This window comes from Natrix helvetica (assembly GCF_964273705.1).
Source record: "Natrix helvetica genome assembly, chromosome: 15".
Lineage (NCBI taxonomy): Eukaryota > Metazoa > Chordata > Lepidosauria > Squamata > Natricidae > Natrix > Natrix helvetica.
This window is the reverse complement of record NC_138565.1, coordinates 8,022,751-8,035,255: the sequence shown is the minus strand read 5'-3', so window position 1 is coordinate 8,035,255 and position 12,505 is coordinate 8,022,751. Positions and strand designations below refer to the sequence as shown.

Genomic DNA, 12,505 nt, shown 5'->3' with positions numbered 1-12,505 from the left:
TTCCAACTCTGTTACTGTTTAAAGCAGGGGTGTCCAAACTTGAGAAAACTTTAAGACTTGTGGACTTCAACTCCCAGAATTGGCTGGGGGAATTCTGGGAGTTAAAGTCCACAAGCCTTAAAGTTCCCCTGTGTTACAAGCCTTTTTGGAAAAAGCACGATTGGAGAAGCTCCAGGGCATCGACCCGGAATTATCAACGCGAGCGCCCCTCTACACCTACCCAAAGTCTATGTTCCTCAGAACGGAAGTCTATGGCGCCTTCTTAAAGCTTCGCGGACCCCGCCTTTTTCCGCCGGAAGTGACGTAGGGCGGGCCCGGCGCTGTTCGGCGCCACTGTTTTCCTTCGGCGCCATGCCGTCGGAGCAGTTTCGGATGGAGACCGTCGAGGCCCTGCGGAACACCAGCAAAGGGCGGCTGCGCTACTGCCGCGACTGGAGCCCGCTCGAGGAGGTGCGCCGCCGCGCCCTGGCTCCTCTCTCTCTCTCTTTTCCCGGTCTGGGGGACTACAACTCCCATCGGCCTCCACCCTAGAGGGGAAGAGCGTGATGGGAGTTGGGATTCCTCACCTCCATCCCCCCAACGTCCGAGGGGGGAGACATCCTCCACCACCCCCACCCCCTCGCTGCGGGGAACGATGCTGTTGCTTGTCCTAGCTGGGGATGATGGGTAGGGTGGTCCAGCAGGCAGGGAGGAGGACACCCTTTCCCCTTTTAGTGTAATTGAAAAAAAAAGCGGGGGGGGGGACGTTGTCCTTGCAGCCCCCACCCTCAATTTTTCTTCCTTGAATTTCAGACCAATCAGGCGCCATATAAATTTAATAATTTATTATTATTATTATTATTCTGAAGTCCTTGAGTTACATCACAATGGAGCCCAACGTTGATGTCACTAAGTGAAACGTGTGTTCAATGCGTTTTTTGTCTCCGCCGCCCCCAATTTTGAGACTTTTCTTGCCATGGTCCTTAAGCGAATGACTGCCGTTGTAAAGGGAGTCGCCATGTTGTTAAGTGAACCCCGCTTCCCCTTTACTGACTTTCCATTCCATTTCTATTATTTCTAATTCTCCATTTCATTTCATTTCTATTTCTATTATTTCTATTTTTAATTATTCTATTCTATTGTATTCCATTCCATTTCTATTATTTCTATTTCTATTATTTCTAATTCTCCTATTCATTTCATTTTTATTTCTACTATTTCTATCTTTAATTCTCTTCTATTGTATTGTATTCCATTCCATCCATTTCTATTGTTTCTAATTCTATTCATTCCATTCCATTTCTATTATTTCTATTTCTATTATTTCTAATCTCCATTTCATTTCTATTTCTATTTATTTCTATTATTTCTATTTCTATTATTTCTATTTTTAATTATTCTATTCTATTGTATTCCATTCCATTTCTATTATTTCTATTTCTATTATTTCTAATTCTCCATTTCATTTCATTTCTATTTCTACTATTTCTATCTTTAATTCTCTTCTATTGTATTGTATTCCATTCCATTCCATTCCATCCATTTCTATTATTTCTATTTCTAATTCTATTCATCCCATTCCATTTCTATGATTTCTATTCTATTCATTTTATTCCATTTCTATTATTTCTATTTGTAATCATTCCATTCCATTTCGGTTTCTACGATTTCTGTTTCTAATTCTTCTATCTTATTCTATTCCTGATTTTTTTTCCCCCAAATTAGAATTAGAATGATAGATTTTGCAGAGGTGAGTCTTTCTTCATACAGATTGGGACCTTCTCCCCAGGTAGCCCAGCCCAGCAATCCCGCCCGCGAGAAAGGCTAAAATTCCTTGCATTGAAATTGGCCCTAATAAAACAGCATTTTAGCAAGTCTGATTCGCAAAATGTATTCATTTATTTAAATTGCTTAATAAAATGGACTTCCTCTGAATGTATATGGGGAGGTGTCAGGTTGAGCCTATTCCACCTATTATTCCACCCATTGTGGTTTCTGTTTTGGAAGCAAATTTAAATCTTGGAGGAGGGGTGTTTGCGGGGAGGAGGAAAAGGAGGAAGACTGCGGGGTCCTTAGAGCTCTCTAAGCTTGCTTGTTTTCTTGCAGACGTTTTATGACCCAACTAGGTAACATCATCAGTGTTAGAAGGAAGTGGGGTTCGGAGGAGGACTGTAGCCTCTTTAGTGCTCTCTGAGCTTACTTGTTTTCTTGCAGACGTTTCATGACCCAACTAGGTAACATCATCAGTGCTAGTAAGGAGTGCTTTCAGTTTATATTCTTGTGACTGCCCCCACTCTCGCTTTTCCTTCTAGCACCGAAGACATTCTCTACCACTGATGATGTTACCTAGTTGGGTCATGAAACGCCTGCAAGAAAACCAGCAAGCTCAGAGAGCACCAAGGACCCTCCAGGCATTGTACTCCTCCTCCAAACCCAGCTCCCTTCCGACATTGATGCTATTCCCTAGCTGGGTCGTGAGACGTCTGCAAGGAAACCACCGAGCTCAGAGCGCACCTCGTGTCCACCCTGAGCTACAAATAATTCTCCTTTAAAATTTAAATGCCGCCTTCCCTGCACCTCCCGGAGAGCAGCAAAAGGCCGTGTGGGTGAAGGCGTATGGACAGGACATTGCATCCCTGCCTTATCTTATCATTTTGTTCTTTTTCAGAGCATCTTGCTAGAGGATAAATCCCCTCCGGGGTTGTCCCCCTTCACAGGCTGGGTGCTTGAAAAAATCATCTCCCGTTCTCCAAAGTCAGACCCACCTCTTGCGGCAAACTCCACTCCGGAAAGAGCATCTCTTTTCCACGGTTTGTCTTTAAGGACCGATGCCTCTCCTGCCAATCAGCGCAGCCCCCTACCCTCTTTAACAGAAGCTCCTGCTGATGCCCAGGTAATGCCTGGTTCTTTTTGTTACAATAACTACCATATTTTTCATGTAAGACGCACCTTTTTCCCCCCCCCCAAAAAGAGGGTGAAAATCCAGCATTTTTAGCCTCCCCAAACCTTTGCAAAAATGGACGTGCAGAGGGTTGCAAAGTGCTCCTGAGAAGAAAGGGGAAAGGAGAGGAAGTAAGGGAGGGGTAGTAAGAGTAGGAGAGAGGGCAGGGGAGAGGAGAGGAGGAGTGGGGGAGAGGGAGGGGAAGAAGAAAAGAAAGAAGAGGAGGAAAGAAGAAGGGAGGATGGAAGAAGTAGTAGAGTAGAGTAGTAGAGTGTACTTATTGGGGTGGAAGGAAAGCGACCCCCGATTATATTTTTAATTTTTTGAAACGGATTGTGATAAACGTTAAAGGATAACACAGAAAGATCAACAGTGCTTAAGAGAATGTATATTATTTGGGAATGAATATATGAGAAAAGAAAAAGGAAACTTTTTATTTTGAAAAGAAAAAGAACGCTGTGTTTTCGTAGCCCCTAATGGGGACTCCAACCTCTCATTTGCCCTTTTTCTGTTTCACGTGGACCCCCCGAAGAAACGGAGTCCCGCGGGGAGCAACCCGGAACCCGTCCTTCCGATCCCGCCGTCCAAGAGTACAGGAGTCGAAGGCCTCATCCATTTGCACAAGGAGATCCAGAAGCTGAAAGGGAAGGTGAGGGCAAAGGCAGCCGAAGCGTCTCTAACTGGGCAAGGTTGTCTCGAAAGCGGCCAGGGATAATTGGGATTAAGGCCTTCGTGCTTGGTTACCGTCACCGAACGACTTAAGACCTTTCTCTTGAAGGAGAGAAGAAGGGAGGTTTCCCTCTCAAATGGCAACTGTTTAGGGGTCTCAGAATGGTCTCAGTCTAATTGAGAGGGTCCTCTAGATTGGGGCATACCCAGATTTGTTTGTTTGTTTTGTTGTTGTTGTTCTTCCTCTTCTCTTCCTCCTCCTTCTCTTCTTTCTCTTTCTCCTCCTTCTCCTTCCTCCTCCCCCTCCTCCTCTTTCTCCTTCTCCTTCCTCCTCCTCCTCCCCCACCTCCTTCTCCTCCTTCTTCCCCCTCCCCCTCCTCCTTTATCTTTCTTCCTCCTCCTCCTTTTCTTCCTCCTCCTCCTCCTTTTCTTCCTCCTCCCCCTCCCCTCCTCCTCCTCCTCTTCTCCTTCTTCCTCCTCCCCTCCTCCTTTCTCCTTCTCCTTCCTCCTCCTCCTTCCCCACCCCCTCCTCCTCCTCCTTCTCCTTCCTCCTCCCCCTCCTCCTTTCTCCTTCTTCCTCCTCTTCCTTCTCCTCCTTTTCTTCCTCCTCCCCCTCCCCTTCCCCTCCCCTCTTCCTCCTTCTCCTTCTTCCTCCTCCCCTCCTCCTTTCTCCTTCTCCTTCTTCCTCCTCCTCCTCCCCCACCTCCTCCTCCTCCTTCCCCCTCCTCCTTTCTCCATCTTCCTTCTCCTTTTCTTCCTCCCCCTCCTCTTCCTCCCCCTCCCCTCTTCCTCCTCTTCTTCTCCTTCTTCCTCTTCCTCCTTCCCCACCCCCTCCACCTTCTCCTTCCCCCTCCCCCTCCTCCTCTTTCTTCCTCCTCCTCCCCCTCCTCCTTTCTCCTTCTCCTTCTTCCTCCCCCTCCTCCTTTCTCCTCCTTCCTCTTCCTCCTTCCCCACCCCCTCCTCCTCCTCCTTCCCCCTGCCCCTCCTCCTTTCTCCTTCCTCCTCCTCCTCCTTCTTTTCTTCCTCCTCCCCCTCCTCTTACTCCTCTTTCTCTTCCTTCTCCTTCCCCCTCCTTTCTCCTTTTTCCTCCTTCTTTTCTTCCTCCTCCCCCCCTTACTCCTTCTCCTCCTCTTCTGCTTCTCCTCCTCCTTCCCTCCTCCACTTTCTTCTTTTTTTCCTTCTCCTCCTCCTCCTATCCCTTCATCTTCTTCCTCCCCTCTTCTTTCCTTCCTTTTCTCCTTCCTCTTCTATCACTTCAGGTATCAAGGGAGATCTTAAAGCTGTCAAGTTACAGGACCCTTGCACCCTTAACCCTTTAGAAAAAAACTCCCAGGGGTGTTCAAGCTTGACAGCTTTAAGACTTGTGGACTTCAACTCCCAGAATTCCTCCTTCAGTCATGTTGGCTCAGGAACTCTGGCATTTGAAGCACACAAATCTTAAAGCTGTCAAGTTACAAGACCCTTGCACTCCTAACCCTTTAGGAAAAAAACTCCCAGGGGTGTTCAAGCTTGACAGCTTTAAGACTTGTGGACTTCAACTCCCAGAATTCCTCCTTCAGTCATGTTGGCTCAGGAACTCTGGCACTGAAGCGTGCAAGTCTTAAAGCTGTCAAGTTACAAGACCCTGGCACTCCTAACCCTTTAGGAAAAAAAAAACCCAGGGGTGTTCAAGCTTGACAGCTTTAAGACTTGTGAACTTCAACTCCCAGAATTCCTCCTCCAGTCATGTTGGCTCAGGAACTCTGGCATTTGAAGCATGCAGGTCTTAAAGCTGTCAAGTTACAAGACCCTGGAACCCCTAACCCTTTAGAAAAAATAAATCCCAGGGGTGTTCAAACTTGACAGCTTTAAGACTTGTGGACTTCAACTCCCAGAATTCCTCCTCTCGCTCTTCCTCTTGATGATGTGCGGACGGGCGGAGGGAGGTAGCTAGAACCGGTTCTAAACGGCCCTGTAGATTGGTGGAACCTCTTCTATAGAAGAGGCTAGAACTGGCAGGAGCCTCATGCTACCTAACTGAGCTCCCATTTCGTGCCGAATCAACTAAAATTTTAATGCATCTTAAATAGAAAGCTCTCTTTAGATGGAGTTTTTTTTTTTACTCCAAAAGCATTTTATTAAAATAAATTGGATAAAAATAAAAAAAAATCCCATTTTTTTTTAAAAAAAGAATCCTGTCTTTTTTTATTTAAAAAAAACATCAGTTTTTATCCACCCCTTTTTCCCCCCTCCCTATTTTCCCGCAGGAGCAGCTGAATCAACGCTTGGAGCAGCAGGAGCAGGCGGTGAAGGCGGCCTCCGAGGAGGCCAGCGAGTTGCTGAAGCGCTTCGACGAGCTGAAGGAGCTGAAGCAGCACCAGGAGTACCAGCTCCTGCAGCAAGAGATAGAGAACAGGTGAGCCTCCGGCGGCCTCTCCTGCCTTCGGAGCCCTGGATCTCACCCGGGACTCCTTTTTCATCTCGGGACTCTTGTGTTTTTTTCCTTCCAGCTCCAAAGAAGCACAAGGACAGGAAGAGAAGCTGAGGGAGGAGCACCGGCGCAGGGCCAAAGTAAGGAAAGGAGGCAGGGAAATTGGCCAGGCCGGGCGTGGGTGGGAAGAGGGTCTTGCAGCTTCAACCTTTTTGCCCCCCTTCAGCTGTAAGGACGCTGGGTGTTTCCCACCCAGATCGGAAGAGGGTCGCAACCATCCACACCTTCTCTCTTTGCGTTTTTCAAGCTATGGAAAGAGAGAGAGAGCGAGAGAGACAGAAAGAGGGAAGCTCTCAGTTGATACTCTGGTGGTGTTGGTGGGAGCCTTGGGAGTTCTTTGGTTGGAGTGTTTCTTGCCGGGGCAAGCCACCCAGTATGTAAAATAAGAGCAAAACCGCCTCCCTTCTAGCACTGATGATGGTACCTAGTTGGGTAATGAAACATCTGTTTGAAAACAAGCAAGTTCAGGGAGCTGTAAAGATCCCACAGTCGTCCTCCTCCCTCTTCCTCCTTCCTCCTCTTCCTCCTTTTCCTTCTCTTCTTCCTCCTCTTGCTCCTCTTCCTCTTCCTTCTCTCTTCCTCCTCCGCCTCACAAACACCACTCCCTTCTAGCACTGATGAAGTTATCTAGTTGGGTAATGAAGTCTCTGAAAGAAAACAAACAAGGTCAGAGACCACCAAGGATCCCACAGTCTTCCTCCTCCCTCTTCCTCCTCCCTCCTCTTCCTTCTCTTCTTCCTCCTCTTCCTCCTCTTCCTCCTCCTCCTCCCAAACACCACTCCCTTCTTGCACTGATGAAGTTATCTAGTTGGGTAATGAAGTCTCTGAAAGAAAACAAACAAGGTCAGAGACCACCAAGGATCCCACAGTCTTCCTCCTCCCTCTTCCTCCTTTTCCTTCTCTTCTTCCTCCTCTTCCTTCTCTTCTTCCTCCTCTTCCTCCTCCTCCTCACAAACACCACTCCCTTCTTGCACTGATGAAGTTATCTAGTTGGGTATTAAAGTGCCTGAAAGAAAACAAACAATCTCAGAGAGCACCAAGGATCTCACAGTCCTCTTCCTCTCCCACCCTCAAACCCCACTCCTCCTAGCACTGATGATGTGACCTCGTCTGGTAATGAAATGTCTGCAAAGAGAGCCGCCAGGCACAGAGAGCACCAAGGACCCTTCGATAATGTTCTTGGTGCTGCTAAACATTACCTGGGCGCAGGTGAGGGGAAGCCTTCGCTTTCGATTTGGTGTTCCCCTTTTCCCCAACGGAAACGCCCTGCTTCCCTCCCAAAGCTTTTGAGCCGGAAGCTCCGTGAGGCTGAGCAGCAGCGCCAGCGGCAGGAAGACCTGGAGCGCCAGCGGCGGGAGGAGAGCCAAGAACGCCTACGGCGCCTCTACGCCATCCAGGAGGAGGTTTTGCAGATCCACCAGCAGATCGGCCTCAATGCCAGGCATAAAGAGCTGCCCGCCATCGACTTCTCGCTCTACAACAACCGTGGCAACCACCTCTGCGGGGAGGTGTCCGCCTTAGTCCGGCTGGCCAATGAGGTAACAGCGCTAGTGTCACTGCGTTAAATTGTTTGCTAGCCTGAACTGACGAACTGAAACTAAAATAATTACTGAAAGAGTTACTGCGCAGGTCATAAGGTCTTATCTGACAATGATATACTGCGCATGCTTAACGTGTTTATTACGTCACACATTCCGGAGACTTCTCTTTTCCTTTTGATCTTTGTCCGTCTACCAGGAAACTGGGAGACAGAATTGCTTTTTCCAAAATGTAACAATTGGATAGTTTTGTTTTTATTTTCCATTTCTTATTTTTGTATTAAAGCTTGTTTTTTTAATTAGAATATCTTTTCCGGGATTTTTTTATTTCTTTTCTTCGCACCTTAAAGATAATGCTGTTTGGAAACAGCCGCGATCTAAGACCTCATCTAGTTCAGGGTGAAAATATCTTCCCCTGACAACTAGCGCCCCTGATCTGCCTACCGTATTTTTTGGAGTAATACAATACAATACAATACAATAGTAGAGTTGGAAGGGACCTTGGAGGTCTTCTAGTCCAACCCCCTGCCCAGGCAGGAAACCCTATACCGTTTCAGACAAATAGCTATCCAACATCTTCTTGAAGACTTCCAGTGTTGGGGCATTCACAACTTCTGGAGGCAAGCTGTTCCACTGATTAATTGTTCTCACTGTCAGGAAATTCCTCCTCAGTTCTAAATTGCTTCTCTCCTTGATTAGTTTCCACCCATTGCTTCTTGTTCTACCCTCAGGTGCTTTGGAGAATAGTTTGACTCCCTCTTCTTTGTGGCAACCTCTGAGATATTGGAATAATGCTATCATGTCTCCCCTAGTCCTTCTTTCTCTTAAGCTAAACATACCCAGTTCCTGCAACCGTTCTTCATATGTTTTAGTCTCCAGTCCCCTAATCATCTTTGTTGCTCTTCTCTGCACTCTTTCTAGAGTCTCCACATCTTTTTTACATCGTGGCGACCAGAACTGAATGCAGTATTCCAAGTGTGGCCTTACCAAGGCATTATAAAGTGGTATTAACACTTCACGTGACCTTGATTCTATCCCTCTGTTGATGCAGCCTAGAACTGTGTTGGCTTTTTTGGCAGCTGCTGCACACTGCTGGCTCATATTTAAATGGTTGTCCACTAGGACTCCAAGATCCCTTTCACAGTTACTACTACTGAGTATGGTATCACCTATACTGTACCTGTGCATTCCGTTTTTGTTGCCTAAATGTAGAACCTTACTCTTTTCACCATTGAATTTCATTTTATTAGATAGTGCCCAATGTTCAAGTTTGTCAAGATCCTTCTGTATCTTAAGCCTATCTTCTGGAGTGTTGGCTATTCCTGCCAGCTTGGTATCATCTGCAAATTTGATGAGTTCCCCATTTATTCCCTCATCCAAATCATTGATGAAGATGTTGAAGAGTACTGGGCCTAAAACAGAGCCTTGGGGTACTCCACTGCATACTTCCCTCCATGTAGATGCAGTTCCATTGAGAACTACACGTTGAGTGCGGTTGGTCAGCCAGTTACCAATCCATCTGGTGGTGATGCTGTCTAACCCACATTCTTCTACTTTATCTAGTAGTAGGTTATGGTCTACCTTCTCAAAAGCCTTACTGAAGTCCAAGTAAACTATATCAACGGCATTCCTCTGGTCCACTAATTTTGTCACATTATCAAAGAATGCAATAAGATTAGTCTGGCATGATCTGTTTTTGACAAATCCATGTTGGCTTTTGGCTATTACTTTGTTTGCTTCTAGGTGTTCGCAAATTCGTTGCTTGATTATTTTTTCCAGAATCTTTCCTGGTATTGAGGTTAGGCTGATAGGTCTATAGTTTCCTGGATCTGTTTTTTTCCCTTTTTTGAAGATTGGAACCACATCAGCTCTTTTCCAATCCTCTGGTAGTTCCCCGGTGTTCCAGGATCTCTGAAAGATATAATTCAGTGGTTCTGAGATCTCGTCTGCTAGTTCCTTCAGAACTCTGGGGTGTAATCCATCCGGTCCTGGTGATTTGAACTCATCTAGGGTAGACAGGTGCTCACTTACCATTTTCTTCCCTATTTCAATTTGTGTTCCTAATTTTGTGGTGCTGCTTTTGATAGGTTGGACTGTTTTATCCCTTTGTGTAAAGACAGATGCAAAACATGAGTTAAATAGTTCTGCTTTCTCCCTGTTGCTTGTCACCTTCTTGCCACTTTCTCCTAGCAATGGACCAATTGTTTCCTTAACTTTTTTCTTGTTTTTAACATGTTGGAAGAAGCTTTTTTTGTTAATTTTTACTTTTGTGGCAAGCCTTTCTTCATTGTGAGCCTTAGCTTTCCTCACTTCACCTTTTTTTTAAAAAAAACAACATGCTGCTCTATTAGGTGATGTGGGGGATGTTACACAAGATACAAAGCAGGGAGGGGCTGAGGCTCTGCCAGTGGATGGGCGGGGGGCGGGGGGCGGGGAGGAAGACAACAAAAAGACTCAGATCACAAAATTGAATTGAAACATTATTCCAAATGTTGTCGCAATGTATTTTCAAGGAAGTGACAAAAGTAACATGATTGAAAACATACTGACGATTCGGTGTTAAACTTAAAACTGCTAATATCTATGTCAGTGATGGCGAACCTATGGCACGCGTGCCACAAGTGGCACGCGTAGCCATTTGTCAAGGCACGCAAGGCGCTGCCCTGTCAGCTGGCCAGCACGCATGCGCGCGCTGGCCAGCTGAGTTCACCTTTTTAAAAGCTATTTTTCGCCTTCCCCAGGCTCCAGAGGCTTTATAGGAGCCTGGGGAGGGCGAAAAGAGCCTCCCCCCCCCCCGGAGGCTTCAGGGACCGTCCGGAGTCACTTCCGGTTTGCTCGGAGGGTGGTTTTAAGCGTTCCGAAGGCTTCAGGGAAGCCTCCGGACGGTCCGTGAAGTCTCTAGAGGGCCTCCGGGGGGGTGGGGGAGGCTCTTTTCGTCCTTCCCAGGCTCCTATAAAGCCTCTGGAGCCTGGGGAGGGCGAAAAAAGCATGTAAAAATGGGAGGAGGGCCGCGCGTTGTGCGCGCATGCGCACTGGGGGGGTTGTGCGTTGCATTATGGGTGCGGCACGCCTGCACACGACCCCCCTGCCCTCCCCCCACTTGTGGCACGGGAGCCAAAAAAGGTTTGCCATCGCTGATCTATGTAAATGTTTATAGTTTTTTATTTTTCCTTTTTTGTAAAAGTTGCGAGACCCGGGGCGGGCTTCCCCCCCCCCCCCGCACGATGTAGCTGTCAAAATGTTCCATAACCTCTTAACCTTTTTCCCTTGTAAAGCTTTTAAAACCAATAAAAATTTTAAGATAAAAAAAAAAAGACGCACCTTTTACCCCCCCAAAAAAGAAGGTGAACGTCTGGGTGCGTCTTTATACACCGAATGCAGGCTTTTTGGCCTACCGAAATTCTGCCCCCTTTGCAAAAATGGCCGTGCGTAGCCTTTAGGAGGCTTCCAGAGTGCTCCTGGGGGCTGGAGATGGGAAAGATGAGCAGAAAACAGGCCGTTTTCCACTTGTTTTTGCCCCTAGCCCCCAGGAGCACTCTACTAGCCTCCTAAAGGCTATACATGGCCTTTTTATGGCAAAAAATGGGCCTGTTTTTTTGCTCGTTTTTGCCCCTCCCCAACCCCCAGTAGCCTCTCAAACTCTCTGCATGCCCCGTTTTTCACAAAAAAAGGCAAGCTGTGCAGAGGGTTTGGGAGGCTTGCAGAGTGCAAAAACTTTTTTAAAAAATTTACCTCTTTAAAATCTCGGTGCGTCTTATACTCCGGTGCGTCTTATAGTCTGAAAAATACAGTACTCTATGACAGGGGTCAGCAACCTGCGGCTCTGGAGCCGCAAGTGGCTCTTTCAACCCACTGCTGCGGCTCCCTGTTGCCGCAATTGGCTCCACAATTGATAGGGCTTTCGGTTAGGACAGGTAGAGGAAAAAGGATGCCGTGCTAGGAGGAGACTCTATGGTGGGGGAAACCGGACTTCTGGTCAGGAGAGAAAAAAGGACGCCGCGCTAGGGGGAGACTCTATGGTGGGGGAACCGGACTTCCGGTCAGGAGAGAAAAAAGGACACCGCGCTAGGGGGAGACTCTATGGTGGGGGAACTGGACTTCCGGTCAGGAGAGAAAAAAGGACACTGCGCTAGGGGGAGACTCTATGGTGGGGGAACTGGACTTCCGGTCAGGAGAGAAAAAAGGACACCGCGCTAGGGGGAGACTCTATGGTGGGGGAACCGGACTTCCTGTCGGCTTCAGAATTGAATGGGGGGCTTCTGGTTAGGACTTTTGTGGCTCTTTGCCGACCCCTGCTCTATGAGAACTGATTCATAAACCTTTAGTTAACGCCAGCACTCAAAAAGGAAGTTTGGCATTGAATCAGTTCAGGCACCTGGAAATGCAGCTCCAGCTGGCTTCCTTCCAGAAACCTGGCAGATCCTGCCCAGAGCTTCCGTCGAAGCATCGTTTGATATCCCCCCAACTGGTTTTCTGATTTTTTGGCGGGCTTTTTCCCCCCTCCCAAAAAACAGGCTTTCCCCAACGAGGCAGATGTGGCTTCCGCTGAGAACGTCCTGCTCAAGATGCACCAGCTGCTGTCTGACATGCAAGAAGAAATCGCTCTCGCCCTGGAAGAGAAGAAGAAGCAGGAGGAGAAGTTGGCTGCAGCTGCGGCCGCAGCAGCCGAGGCCCAAAAAACAGAGGAACTGCAGAAACAGGAGGTGGCAAAGTCCCAGCCTTTGGATCCCGGAAAGCTTGCTGGAGGTAAAACATTCGATCAGTTCCTCTGCTTTTCTGGCACCTTCCAGCTGTGAGTGGGATTACATCTCCCATCATCCTCTCCACGGTGGTGGTTTTTCTTAAATGTTACTCCTCTTTTTGAAGTCTCCTTTCCCTGATCTCATGCTTTCCGGGACAGTGACTTTT

At 47.5% G+C, this 12,505-nt stretch overlaps 1 protein-coding gene across 2 annotated transcripts in view; it reads left to right on the top strand.

Moving 5' to 3' along the window:
- The first annotated feature begins 295 nt into the window (after window positions 1–295).
- Window positions 296–12,505, top strand: part of GLE1 (GLE1 RNA export mediator) — a 29,753-nt gene continuing 17,543 nt past the window's right edge. Inside the window, exons 1-7 of one of the 2 annotated variants that reach the window (XM_081967616.1) lie at window positions 296–450; window positions 2,648–2,872; window positions 3,453–3,569; window positions 5,842–5,984; window positions 6,079–6,139; window positions 7,343–7,597; window positions 12,112–12,343. In XM_081967616.1, the coding sequence (XP_081823742.1) occupies window positions 352–450; window positions 2,648–2,872; window positions 3,453–3,569; window positions 5,842–5,984; window positions 6,079–6,139; window positions 7,343–7,597; window positions 12,112–12,343 (1,132 nt within the window). In that variant the 5' untranslated portion in view covers window positions 296–351. Of the gene's footprint in view, window positions 451–2,647; window positions 2,873–3,452; window positions 3,570–5,835; window positions 5,985–6,078; window positions 6,140–7,342; window positions 7,598–12,111; window positions 12,344–12,505 lie in introns of both variants that reach the window. The other variant, XM_081967615.1, reaches the window with a different exon arrangement.